At 36.9% G+C, this 12500-nt stretch overlaps 1 protein-coding gene across 8 annotated transcripts in view; it reads right to left on the reverse strand.

Moving 5' to 3' along the window:
• Ankib1 (ankyrin repeat and IBR domain containing 1) overlaps positions 1-12500 on the reverse strand; it is a 156545-nt gene that overhangs the window by 11010 nt on the left and 133035 nt on the right. For all 8 annotated transcript variants that reach the window (XM_023706525.1, XM_023706527.1, XM_023706528.1 and 5 more), the window contains exons 12-17: positions 10352-10486; positions 9519-9605; positions 9362-9428; positions 6627-6772; positions 2788-2966; positions 1612-1663 (exon numbers count right to left, since the gene is read on the reverse strand). In XM_023706525.1, coding sequence (XP_023562293.1) covers positions 1612-1663; positions 2788-2966; positions 6627-6772; positions 9362-9428; positions 9519-9605; positions 10352-10486 — 666 coding nt within the window. The remainder of the gene's footprint in view (positions 1-1611; positions 1664-2787; positions 2967-6626; positions 6773-9361; positions 9429-9518; positions 9606-10351; positions 10487-12500) is intronic.

The raw sequence follows: 12500 nt of genomic DNA on the forward strand, positions 1-12500 counted from the left end.
ATTATTTGTTGAAACTGTACTTTCGATTTGATTTGAAACTGTCTCATTGCTATATGTTTATCAATAAAACTTTGAAAAGAAAAAAAAAAGTTATTTTCAGAGCCAAAAGGTGCAAGATGGTATAAACGTAACTATGAATGCACCAATAAAGGTTTTATTTTTGCTAAATTGCTTTTTTTTTTTTTAAATAAATGAAGTTTGTTTATTTGTCCTTTTAGATAGAAACTGTTCACAGTATCCCCAAAGCTGTAATCGCACTATATAACAGAGAATACACAGGGTAAGGTAAGAAAAAAGTTCTTTGGGGTCAGCCAAATAGCTCAGCAGATTAAAGCGCCTGCAAACAGGCACAGGAGCTAGGGACTTGATCCCTGGGCCTGTCGCGCTGGCCCCTCCCTGCCCCCAGGGTGCGCTGAGATGGCAATTGAGACTGTGCATGGTGGTGCGCGCCTGTAATCCCAGAACTTGGGAGGTTATAAACAGGAGAATCACTACGAGTCCAATCTAGTAGTGAGACCCTGAACACCCTGTAGACCCTTCACTAAAATACAAAAAAAAAGTTCTTAATTTCTTTTATAACAAGAATTTCATCAACATACTAAATTTTTTGCATGTTATATGATTTAAAATTTTTACATTTCTAAGCACAAACCAATACAAAGATCACAAGAGAACTGCAAGCTGAAAAAAGAAAGTTTTTGATTTAAATAACCCTCAATCACTTTCTGGATAATAATAATAACTTTCACTGTCTTTGAGTTTCAGAAAACAAATGAGATGTAAATGATACACAAAGGTTTCATCATTTATCTGCTACCTTCCAGAGAATCAAACTGAAGGAGCACCACAGCGTTAGCATCATATGGTATACTATTCAATACAGAGCAAGGGAGAGAGAAGTAGAGGGAACCACTACGGTAAGACCATTTAAAATTCATATAGAACAATGACACTGGCAACTCAAATCTTAGAAGATGGGTGCATGATTAAGATTTCGTTGGCATATTTTTGTTCGCCACAGCTTCTATTTGCAGTGTTAAGTGTTTTAGATATTTTAAATTTAAAATGGCACATCGAAACAATGAATAAAAACCGAAGAGTGTGAAAGTTTGAAAGGGAACCCAGAAGCAACTGAGTAAAGCATTTCTTTCTGCATAAATGTTATTACTGTAAATTTTTCCGCCTTAACAACTGATTACAAATTATCTTGATTGTTGCAATAATTTCAAAGATTAAGAATGAAATAACATTAAACTAGAGATGCATTTTTAATAAATGTTATATTGCTCTTAACAAATTAGAAAGATATCTTCCACAATTCCATGCTATAAATTTGTCTAAGTTCTTTTTAGTAATTAAGAATAATAAAAGTGGGAAGCATTTAGTAATGTATTAATATTCTAACGCCATAAGTAGCTAAATATAGGCTCTGCTGAGGCATACTTTTTTACAAAAGAAAGAGAAAGCATTGCTGATATTCTCAACAGGGTGTAATATAGTCGAGTGTGCAAATGCAAGCAGGGTTGAACTAAGGACAAAATATAAAACATACATACATATATACAGAAACCAAACCAAACACCAAAAATCCCCACCCCACAAAACAATTACCTCAGGTGATGCAAATCCTAAATATTCCCAATCCCATGTTCCACCAGCAAAACTACAAAGAAATCAGACATACCATATGATTTATTATTAGAACTAGGAAGAACACCCAATCAGAACTTTACCCTTTAAGTAACACTTTTAATTCTTCAACTTAGAACTTGATTATTAAAGCAGATTGACTATTAAAATAACTGCAAATATATTTTCACTATTTCTTTCAAATTCTGAGTTGCTTTCTGGTGGTGTACAGTGATGGATAAAGTAAAAGTCACCACATTACAACAAAGTATTTTATGACTGCTTCTATCTTTAATAAGTACATAAAATTACTTGTAAATATTTAGGTAAAAATAAGGTCAAAGAAATTTCTTTTTATTTTTATGTATTTAGTACAGGGTCTACAGGGTCTCACTACACAGATTGAATTTGTAGTGATCCTTCCTGTTTTTGACCTCCCAAGCGCTGGGATTACAGGTGCATGCCACCACGCCCAGTCTCAGTCGGCCATCTCAGTACCCCTGCGGGCGGGGCCAGCACTGCAGGCCCAGGATTGAACCCCTGGGGCCCTGCGTCTGCCTAAGCAGGCGCTTTAATCTGCTGAGCTCTCTAGCCCGCCCAAAGAAATTTCTAATGTTCACAATCATTATGAATATGAAGCTATACTTCAATGTAATGGCAGAAGTAGTATCAGTGTCTTAAAACAACCAAAATAAGTGTTCCTTCAGGGAGGTTACCTTGATCACTTAAATAACTTTACTAACAGCAGACTTTTTCTTTACAACTTCTTAATGCTAAAGTAAAAACATGAACATAACAAGCTTGCAAAGTTTCAAAGTTTCCTATCATGTCTGTGACAATCATTAGATGACGGTATCTATTACACACTGAAAATGGTGCATTAGAATGATTCTGAATTATGCATCCAAATTGAAATGTGAAATTAACATAGCCTAACTTAGTCTGAGGAACTATACAACAATAAAAAAAGAAGCACCAAGAAAAACAGAAATAATAAGGAGGACAAATATCATCAAAAAGAAGTTAACATACTCTTTATCAGCTACCCATATGTTAGGTATAAGCAACTTCCAAGAATATTAAGGCTTAGTTGGATAATAAAACTGCTTAGATTTGCTTTCAAGCTAGGGTGGTCTCTACAGCATACATCTCTTTTACCTGCGCCTTGGAGCTTCAGGTGAGTCTGCGGGAGCAACTCCACGGGCCACCGATGCCAGGAACTCTTGCCTCTTCTGTTGCACGAGGCACGCTGCCTTGATGATCTTGTGGCGAGGTGTGCGAAGGTAAGGCCTATTGACTTTTTGGGCAAGGTCTTCAGTGACCATTTCTAGGTCTGTCTATAGTAAGAAAAAAATAAAAACATGAGTGGGTTAATAAATAACAAATCCAGAGTCAGTTAACTCTCTTAAAGTAAAATAATTCAAATTTTAAAATACTCTAAACATTTTATTTTTTGTGCATTTTTTCCAGATTAGGAAAAAGATCATATATAAAATTATTATAAACTCAGGAAGAGCACTCAGTTGATAGGCACTAACAGTAATGCAACTGGTATAGATTATGAAGATGTTGCTGAATATAGCAGCTATTTAAAGGAATTTATAATTTTCTTTTGGAGGGGTAGCAGGAATTGAACTCAGGATCTCACGCTTGCCAAGCAGGCACTCCCCGCCCCAGAATTTATATTTTATCTATGTGAAAAAACTATTTCAAAGCACTATACAAAGTACATGATCGCATGGTACAGATTACATTTATATGCTTAAGGAATCTGAGGCAAGTCAAGACAACTGTGATTTGGGGTTAGGTCTGGAAGGCCTTGCAGAGAAAATGAGTTGAGGATTGAATGAAATTTAGGATATAGGTTAGCAGAAAGCAGATCAAAAGGATGACATGAAAATTGTAATGAGGGAAATCTGGTGACTTCAAAGAAAAGAATTTACAGTGAAGTTCGTTGGCTGTGGTGAAGTCACTTGGCTTAGGTGCTTTTGTTTCTTTAATAAAGTAACTTACAAAAGAAACTGCTAAACAGTGACTTTCTACTGGAGTATATAATAAGGTTGTTTTATCTTTTTTTTTTTTTTTTTAATGGTACCAGGGATTGAACTCAGGACCCTGAATTTGCTAGGCAAGCTAGATATTCTACTGAGCTATTTCCCTGGCAGGTTGTTTCATCTTTGAAGATGAAATTATTACATAATCAGAAATAGGCCAGATTTCAACTTCAATTAGCTTCAGACAAAGAAATGATTTAAGAAATGTTAGCATAGGGGTGGGGAGATAGCTTGGTGGTCTAAGTGCCTGTCTGGCAAGAGCAAGACCCGGGTTCAATCCCTGGTACCAGGCGTGGTGGTGCACACCTATAATCCCAGTGCTGGGCAGGCTGAGGCAGGAGGCTCACTACGAGTCTGAGCTGCGTAGTGAGACCCTGTACCAAAAAAGAAAAAAAAAAAAAAAAAAAAAAAGTTAGCACAGTTCTACATTCACCCAAATCTACAGCAACATAATTAACCATAAGGAAAATTTCAGTTTATGACCTGTAACTTTTTCTGATTTTAAGGCAAGATTTATTGTTACAAACAAAACACGATACTTGGTCTTAATAGAAAAATGACATTAGATGCACCCAGAATATGTTTAGCACTGAAATAAACATCTGGGTCAACACAAAACACATTATTAAAAGCACAAAGACATGAAAATACATCTTACATTTTGATCATTACATCAGAGACATTTGGCTCTGAATATTTTGCTTGGATAAAGCCTTTTAGTACTCTTTTCATGTAGAATTTTAATATTTCTCCTAGGCTCTGACTTTAGTGTTAAATCTATTTTTTTTTTTTAACATTTGCATGGGTTGACTGTTAATTAAAAGTAGGTTTCAGATTTTATTTTATTTTTCTTTCTTTTTTTTATTGTAAAACAGAAGCCAACCTTTATTATTTATTTGTTTATTTATTTTGGAGGAACCGGGGATTGAACTCAGGCCCTTGTGCTTGCCAGGGAAGCGCTTATTCCACTGAGCCATCTCCTGACCCCTATTTTTCCATAATTTTATTGAGAAACAAATAGCAATGAGACAGTTTCAAATCAAACTAGTAGGACAGTTCCAATAATTACACATTGCATACTCTCTTCCTAGTGGTTATTTGCTGTACTAGTGTTAAATCTAAATGACATTTCATATGTAAGAGTCTTTTTCTTTTTTCTGTATTTTTTTTTAGGGAAGAGTCTACAGGATGTTCAGGGTCTCACTACTAGATCAAACTTGTAGTGATCCACCTGTTTACATCCTCCCTAGAGCTGGGATTATAGGCACATGCTACCATGCTCAGTCTCAACTGCCACCTCAGTGCACCCCAGGGGCAGGGACAGCAGGAAGGCCTCAGTGTGTCTTTTGACTAGTGTGCTTATTATGTACAGAATTTTAAATGTGGTTTGAATATAAAATTTGGCTTGATCCTGATATAAACTATTAAATTCAAAAGATGTTTTCTGTGAAATTTCTACTGAAGAATGTATTAAAATAATTTAAAGCTTTCACATGAAGCAGTGATCTGTTAACTGCAGAGGTCAAGTATCTGAGCTGTGTGAATCATTGACACTACATAAAGTTCAGTCACTCAGCCTCTGAGCTCAGGACCAGATCATTTAAGAAGCACTGTGTAGATAAGAAAGTGACACCTTCCAGATTGGAGCTGGAACTATACATGCTGTTCATGAAGTAGCTGTGGGGCCAGTTTTAAAGGAAGATCCTATTACAAAAAGAGAAACCCTTCAGGTCTTTTTTTTTGTGTGTGTGTAACCAGGGATTGAACTCAGACCCTTGTGCTTGCCAGGCAAGCACTTATTCTACTGAGCCATCTCCTCAGCACCTCCTTCAGGTCTTATTGCTAACTGCCAAGTCTCTGGTGGTCCTCAAGCATCACGATGGGATGTGCAAATGCACTGGGTGTGAACTGCACCTTGAACTTGTCAGTCTCTTGTCCTGTGAAACCTTCTGACAGCTACTGCTGTTCCTGACCCTTCCATCCTGACCCTTCCAGAGGAGGACACAGGCACCCTCTCAGGACCTGGAGCAGAGCTGTGGGGAGATGGAGTCTCTTGTGGTTGATGTGGCCCATCATAGTATACCTGCTGCACATGGCTGCAGGCTTGTTCTGGACATGGTTTATTACTGGAGGAGTCCAATGTGTAGGCTTGGACAAAGAACCCCTCCAGAGTGGAGAGTGATGTAAAGGCAGCTCATCCTGTACAGCCTCACATACTCCACCAGCAGGCGCCACACCAAGCATGCCTGCCCTGAGCAGGATTACATGCATGGCTACTTCTCTGCCACCTGGACTTTTGGGGAAGATCCTACGATCAAGCAGAGCAGCCAGATTGCAGCTGTCATTTTTGTAGCCTGGAGCCCTGGGCTCTGACTCCTGTCCACTCAGCATCGCTAACCCATTCATGTGAATGAGGGAAGCCTTAGGGGAAAGCTGGCACCGCTGAGGAACAAACTGATGCAGGGACTTTGTTGTTGTCCTCGTCCTCATCCTTGTCTTCCTTCTCCTCCTTTCCCATCCTCTCCCCCGCCCCTCCAAGCATGGCCACTGTTGATGTATTGGGACCATATACGCAGTACCGATCGAAAGTTCAGAACCAGAGGCAATAAAAACCCTCAGTAAAATATGTTTTAACCCTGCTCTTCTTCTCCCCAGCCTCCTCCTCTTCCTTCCCTTCCGTTCCCTTCCCTTTTCACCACTTCTTCCACCAGTGACTTTTATTTATTATTTGGTACTGGGGATTGAACACAGGACCCTGTGCTTGCCAAGCAGGTGCTTATGCTGCTGAGCTATATCCCTGGCTCTATCAGTGACTTTAAAAAAAAAAAAAATTAAAGGAAAATTACTAGTCACCCTGCAAGCAATCAAAATTTAAGAGGAGAAAATCTGTTTTCTTAATAATAATTACTATCATTTAAAATATAATTTAAAAAGGCATCTTACTTGCATAAGTTCAAAAATTTCTTTCTTTGTGCTTTTAGGTTCTAAGAAAAATCCATATGGATAAGAACACTTGAGAATGCGTCGAGTTTTTAAGAGCACATGAACTGCATCTTCAATGAAGGTGGTATCTGGACAGCCTCCTTCAGCTACAAAGGAACAGACATAGTGAAATTACTTTTCTACAAGCATTATAAAATTAAACAATTGTTTTCCTTAAAAAAACAAATCCCTTTAAAGGAACTAAACGAAAAAAAAAATAAATAAAGGAACTAAACGTTTGAAGTAGCTGTATAACACTTACTTGAACTTGACTAAAACCCTGTATAAAATGCTCACACGTGACATGTATATTTATGAGGAAGGCACAGGTTCCTGGAAGGAAAGCACCCAGTCCTCCTGGACTCTTGCTTTCTTCCTGGCACACTAATGCAGCTAGAAGTCAACCCAAAGGTTTTATATTTCTTTAAAATTTTCAGATTACCCCTAGAGGAATTCTGTTGCTTAAGAATTAGAAATAATGTCTTTCTTTGCTGAGTAACTTAATTATATCTCCCTCTCATATAGGTTCTCTATAATAATTCTCTATATGTAGTCTATATAATTATATATTTTAGTATAAATTTCTCTATATACAGTCTACATAATTGTGCCCCTACAAAACAAAACAAAGCAAAAGAAAAACATCAAGGAACAATGGACAACTAATACTAGTACGTAAAAAACTTGAGGAAGAAAAAGAAAATGAGGAACTGTAGGATTGCAGGGAAAAATAAATTTTATTAAAAGGCAAAAAAAATTCTAGCTTTACCTTTAGCTATAAATAAACAGAAATTAAGCTGGAAGAATCCAGTAAATACTATTGAAAATCGTATTATTCTGCATGCCTTTTTGCCTTCTAACAGCATAGGTTACATTAAGAGCAGAAGACTAGTTAGTGTCAGGTAGAAAATGCATACATATGTACACAAACTGATATATAGTTGAAATTTCTTTCTTTCTTATTTTTCTTAAAGTATTTGGTTGTTATAGGGTCTCACTACACAGCTCGGATTCGGGTGATCCTCCTGCTTTCAACCTCCCTAGTACTAGGATTACAGGCGTGCACCACTACACCCTGACTCAGTCCCACTCAGTCTACCCTGGGGGTGGGGCTGGCATGGCATGTGGTGCTGGGGATTGAACCCTGGTCCCTGCGCTTGCCTAGGCTTGCCTAGTAGGTGCTTTAATCTGTTAAGCTATCTTGCCGGCCCAACCTTGAAATTTCTAAGTACACTCAGTTTCTAGGGTAAGTATCTGAACTGGATGTAAAAACAATCCAAACCACTCATGCTTCCTCCCTGCCCATTATGATATATGAGAGAAGTGTGTGAAGTTCTTCTTTCCAATTTGTGTACATTTTTTTCTATTTTATTATTATACTGCTTGTAACCTAAATAATGTTGAAAGCAAGCAGTGATTTCATTAGTAAATATTTCCTACATATGAAGCACAGTTCTAAACACTAGGGACACATGTGTCTCTGATGAAACAGACACATATCCCTGTAAAGAATTATGCATATGCTTGAGAAATTTTTCTTTTTAATTTTACTATGGAAGATACTTATAGAATTTGGTATTAGTATCATTAATAGTGTCTATAAACTAATAAATAAGGAGGCTAAACTGCTATTGATACTCTTGCCCCTGTTCTAACTTAACTGATGGTTATGGTCTTATTAGGGAATAGTTATTGTCATGAAAAGAGTTTAATCTTATTTTATGAATGGGAACAAATACAATTACTTAGATTTTTAGACTTGTAATATATTTTTCAAATATAAGCTATGATTATTTTAAAATTACGACTTTTAAAAATACACATATCTGTACCCTGTGTGTAGGATACTATATTCTACTGGTGCTGCCACTGAATCCATATTTAGAAATGTTTATTTATAACTTTCAAATTAGGACTCACAAGTTAGCCACTCTCATGGCTTTGCTTTTTTACCTTGTTTTCATTATTTATTACTAAAGTGATTTCTATTCCATCTATCATTGATGTCTACTTCGATTTAGCAGTGGACAGCTAAATTTTCTCAAGAACTTAGGTTTTTAAAAAAATTTATTTATTTAGTACAGGGTCTCTATAAGCAGTTCAGACTGATAGTCAACCTTCTGTCCCAACATTCCCAGCTTTGGGATTATAGGTATGTGCCACTATGTCCAGTTTCAGGGCTGGCACAATGTACCTGGTGTTCCAAGGCCAGTACAGCATGAGGTACTAGGGATGGAACCAGGGTCCTTGTGCTTGCCCCAGCAGGTGCTTACACCATTGAGCTATCTCCCTAGCCAAAAACCTAGGTATTTGGTTGTGACAGTTGGGTAGCACATGCATCTTTTTTCCTTTGAGGCGGCCAGGGCCAATCCTCAGGATCCATCCACTTTCCCAACACTGCAGAGTCCGGCTGTGGCACAGTGTAAGCAAAACCAAAGTATTTTTTTCCTTTTTGTCTGGTAACAACATTGTCTGTATGAAGGGCAGAAGACGAGATGTCAGGTGGAAAATGCAGTGATGGAGACCTCTTCACCTCAGCTATGCACAGGGCTTTCAGAGAACTCGCAACAGTACCAGAAGGAGCTAATGGCTATAGTACACCCATTAGGGGCTTACTCTCTGGCCAGTGAGCTGACTGAGCAAGGAAGGATATTGATATTTTACATCAATCATCACACATACCACTGAGAACTTACTTTCTTTGAGAGCTCTACTCAATTGTTCCATCTTTTCTTTGGCTGTTTTAAGAAGGCGTTGTTCTAACTAAAGGAACAGAAATAAATAATTTAAACCATTCTCTTTATTTATTCACAATAGTGCAGTTCAGCTCATCTGAAAAGATTTGGGACATACCTGATAACTATGCTCATGGTTTTTAAATCTTGTGTAATAATGCATAAATCTGTCAAGTTCCTGAAATCGTTTGTGTTTTTTCTCAGCCTAGGAAACAAAAGTCCATAAATGACTTTATTAAAATTGATGTTTTGGGGATCACTTAAAATTTTTATTAGTAATAAGTAGTAATGCAGACAGATTTGTGGATTATTTGTGGACAGATTTATGGAGAAAAAATAATAACCAATTTTAAAATCTCCCAGAACGAAGTCTTACATTTGTACTATCTGTGCTAAATCTGAATCTAGAACCCCGTCTTCTGCTTCCCCTTAACAGTCATCTGTTGAAACCCTAATTCTTATGAAGAGATGACAAAGGTTACACAGGATCATCACAATGGGGACCTATTCTGATAGGGCTGGTGCCTGTATGAGAGGAAGGGACTGTCTCTTTCCTAGGCAATGTGAGGTAGTTTGCTGTCTGCAAACCAAGACGAGCACACTCCATGAGAACTAATCAGCTGGAACCTTGATTCTGGGCTTCAACGCCTCTCAAAACTATGAGCAACAAATTTCTGTTGTTTTTCACTCTGTGGTAGCTGAGCAGACCAAGACAATTATGCTATAATATAATGTTGCACTGTTAATATTCTGGTAGAATTGTTTTAAAATTTTTACAGACTGGGGCTGGAAATTCCTGTCTTCAGCAAAACAGAAAAGACTGGCACGAAATTCAAGGGTACCGTAAAGTATATTCAACTTAGTGCCTCACTAAGATGAAGGTAGGAAAGGAAGTACAAAATATTTCTAAAGGATTTAGACAAAGGTCTGGGCTTCATCAGTTGTCTTTACCTCCACAGTCATTTCCTTGGATTGCTCCTCCACATGCTGAATGACTTCATACCGAGTACATCTGTAATAACCTCCAGTGGAAGAACTATGTTTTTTCCATTCTTCAAGGCAAATCCAGCAAAAGTCATACTTGCACTTAAAAAGAAAATATACATAAACATTACTGAACACTCCAGCCTGTGTGACCAAACTCAGATCTTAAAGACAACCCTTATGTTTCTTTTGGATATTTTATCTGGATTATGGCAAGACCGGGGGCGTAGTTTGAAGTTATTTTTTGAACATGATAAATTTAAATGAAAATCGCAGTATTATGCAGAAATCACACAGCACTAAAAACAACAAGGAAGGGTAGAATAGGGATATAACTCAGTGCTACATGTGGGGTGTCCCAAGTTCAATCTCTAGTACTGGGGGAAAAATCAACAAGACATTTTTCCCAGTAATAAAAGTATGTGGTAATCTTTCATTGATCAGTCTATAGTTCCACCAGGCTATTTGAAAAACTCTGACAACTTTGAAAAATTTGTTTTAGAACTAGAATAAATTTAAAAGGTCTCTCAGTAAAATAGCTGACACAAAATGTTTCTTAAAAATTTTAAAGAGTATAAGAAGTAAAGCCATGCTGTTATGTTGAGCTGTAGGGGACTCAGGTCAACAATTTCTGACACTGCCAGTCAAGCAGAAGACCCAATACTATTATGAACTATTGGACTCTTTTAGAATATTTTGCTGAGTTAACACACCTATAATATTCAAATAATGGAACTTAACAAAAAAAGGGGATACAGATGAATGTCCATTTTGTATCTGTGTATTCAAAATGGTTAGGATATATAGTTACATTCTCTTACTGAATAGAGGGATTTGTTCTAATAGTGTTTGTAAATAGGATATCATGTCTGCATCTTGTACAGCAATTAACCACTAGGAAGAATGTATGCAATGTGTTAATTATTGAATCTGTCCTACCAATTTGATTTGAAACTGTCTCATGGCTATTTGTTTCTCAATAAAATTATGGAAAAAATTTATCTAAAGGGGAAAAAAATAAAAAATAAAAATTTTAAAGACAACTTCACCTACTGGAAAATTTTTTTCTTTTGTGCTTATGGATTCTGAGTCAGAAAGCTCTTTACATTCCAAGTATATGTCATCCTTTGGTACTTACCCTAGTACTTTTGGTACTTGTTTATTCTTTTTTTTTTTTTGTGGTACTGGGGACTGAACTTGGGGACCTTGAACTTGTAAGGCAGATGCTGCTGAGCTATGTCCCTAGCTCTCATTTATTTTTTAAAGAAACATTTAAATTTTTGAGCCATTAGAAATCTATCTGGATGTACAGTATGCAGCATAAACTTTATTTTTTTTCCCTCCATACTGCTGCCTAGAGTTATCCTAATAGTTTTTACTGAATAGTTCATGCTTTTCCACTGGTTAAGGATGCTACTGATACCATATATAAATATATACCACCCATCGTATCTATTTTCTGGACTTACTCTCTGTTGTTTTTGTGACCTGTTTATTCATAGGGTGCTAGCACCATACTATTTTAGCTACTGAGGATTTATAGTATAGCTTACTATTTGACATGGTAGTTTCCTCTTATTGGTACTTTTCAAAGCTTTCCTAGTTACCCCTGCTTTGACTTCCTATATAACTTTTGAATGTCTACGTTGATGAGGAAACAAAAATTGTATTTTTACTGCAATCTTTTTTTTTTTTTTTTTGTATTTTTAGGAAAGGATTTACAGGGTATTCAGGGTCTCACTACTAGACGGGACTTGTAGTGGTCTGCCTGTTTACAGCCTCCCAAGACCTGGGGTTATAGGCATGCGCCACCACACCATGTTGGAATCTTTTTATTTAAGAACTCAGTTGTCTTTCCATTTGATCATCATCTTGTGTTTTTACAAGAGGGCTTTAACACTTTTTCAACGTTAAGTTTGGCATACTTATTAGATAGCTCAAAGAAGACTTTTTTTTTTTTTTTGCAGTACCGGGGATTGAACCTAGGACCTTGCACTTGCCAGGCAGGCACTTATTCTACTGAGCTATCTCCCCAGCCCTTATACTTGTTAGATAAATGAGGTCTTTTAGTATATATTCTATCAGAATGTGATTGTGATACATTAAAATTATTACT

Source organism: Octodon degus, unplaced genomic scaffold (genome assembly GCF_000260255.1).
Source record: "Octodon degus isolate 3935 unplaced genomic scaffold, OctDeg1.0 scaffold00262, whole genome shotgun sequence".
NCBI lineage: Eukaryota > Metazoa > Chordata > Mammalia > Rodentia > Octodontidae > Octodon > Octodon degus.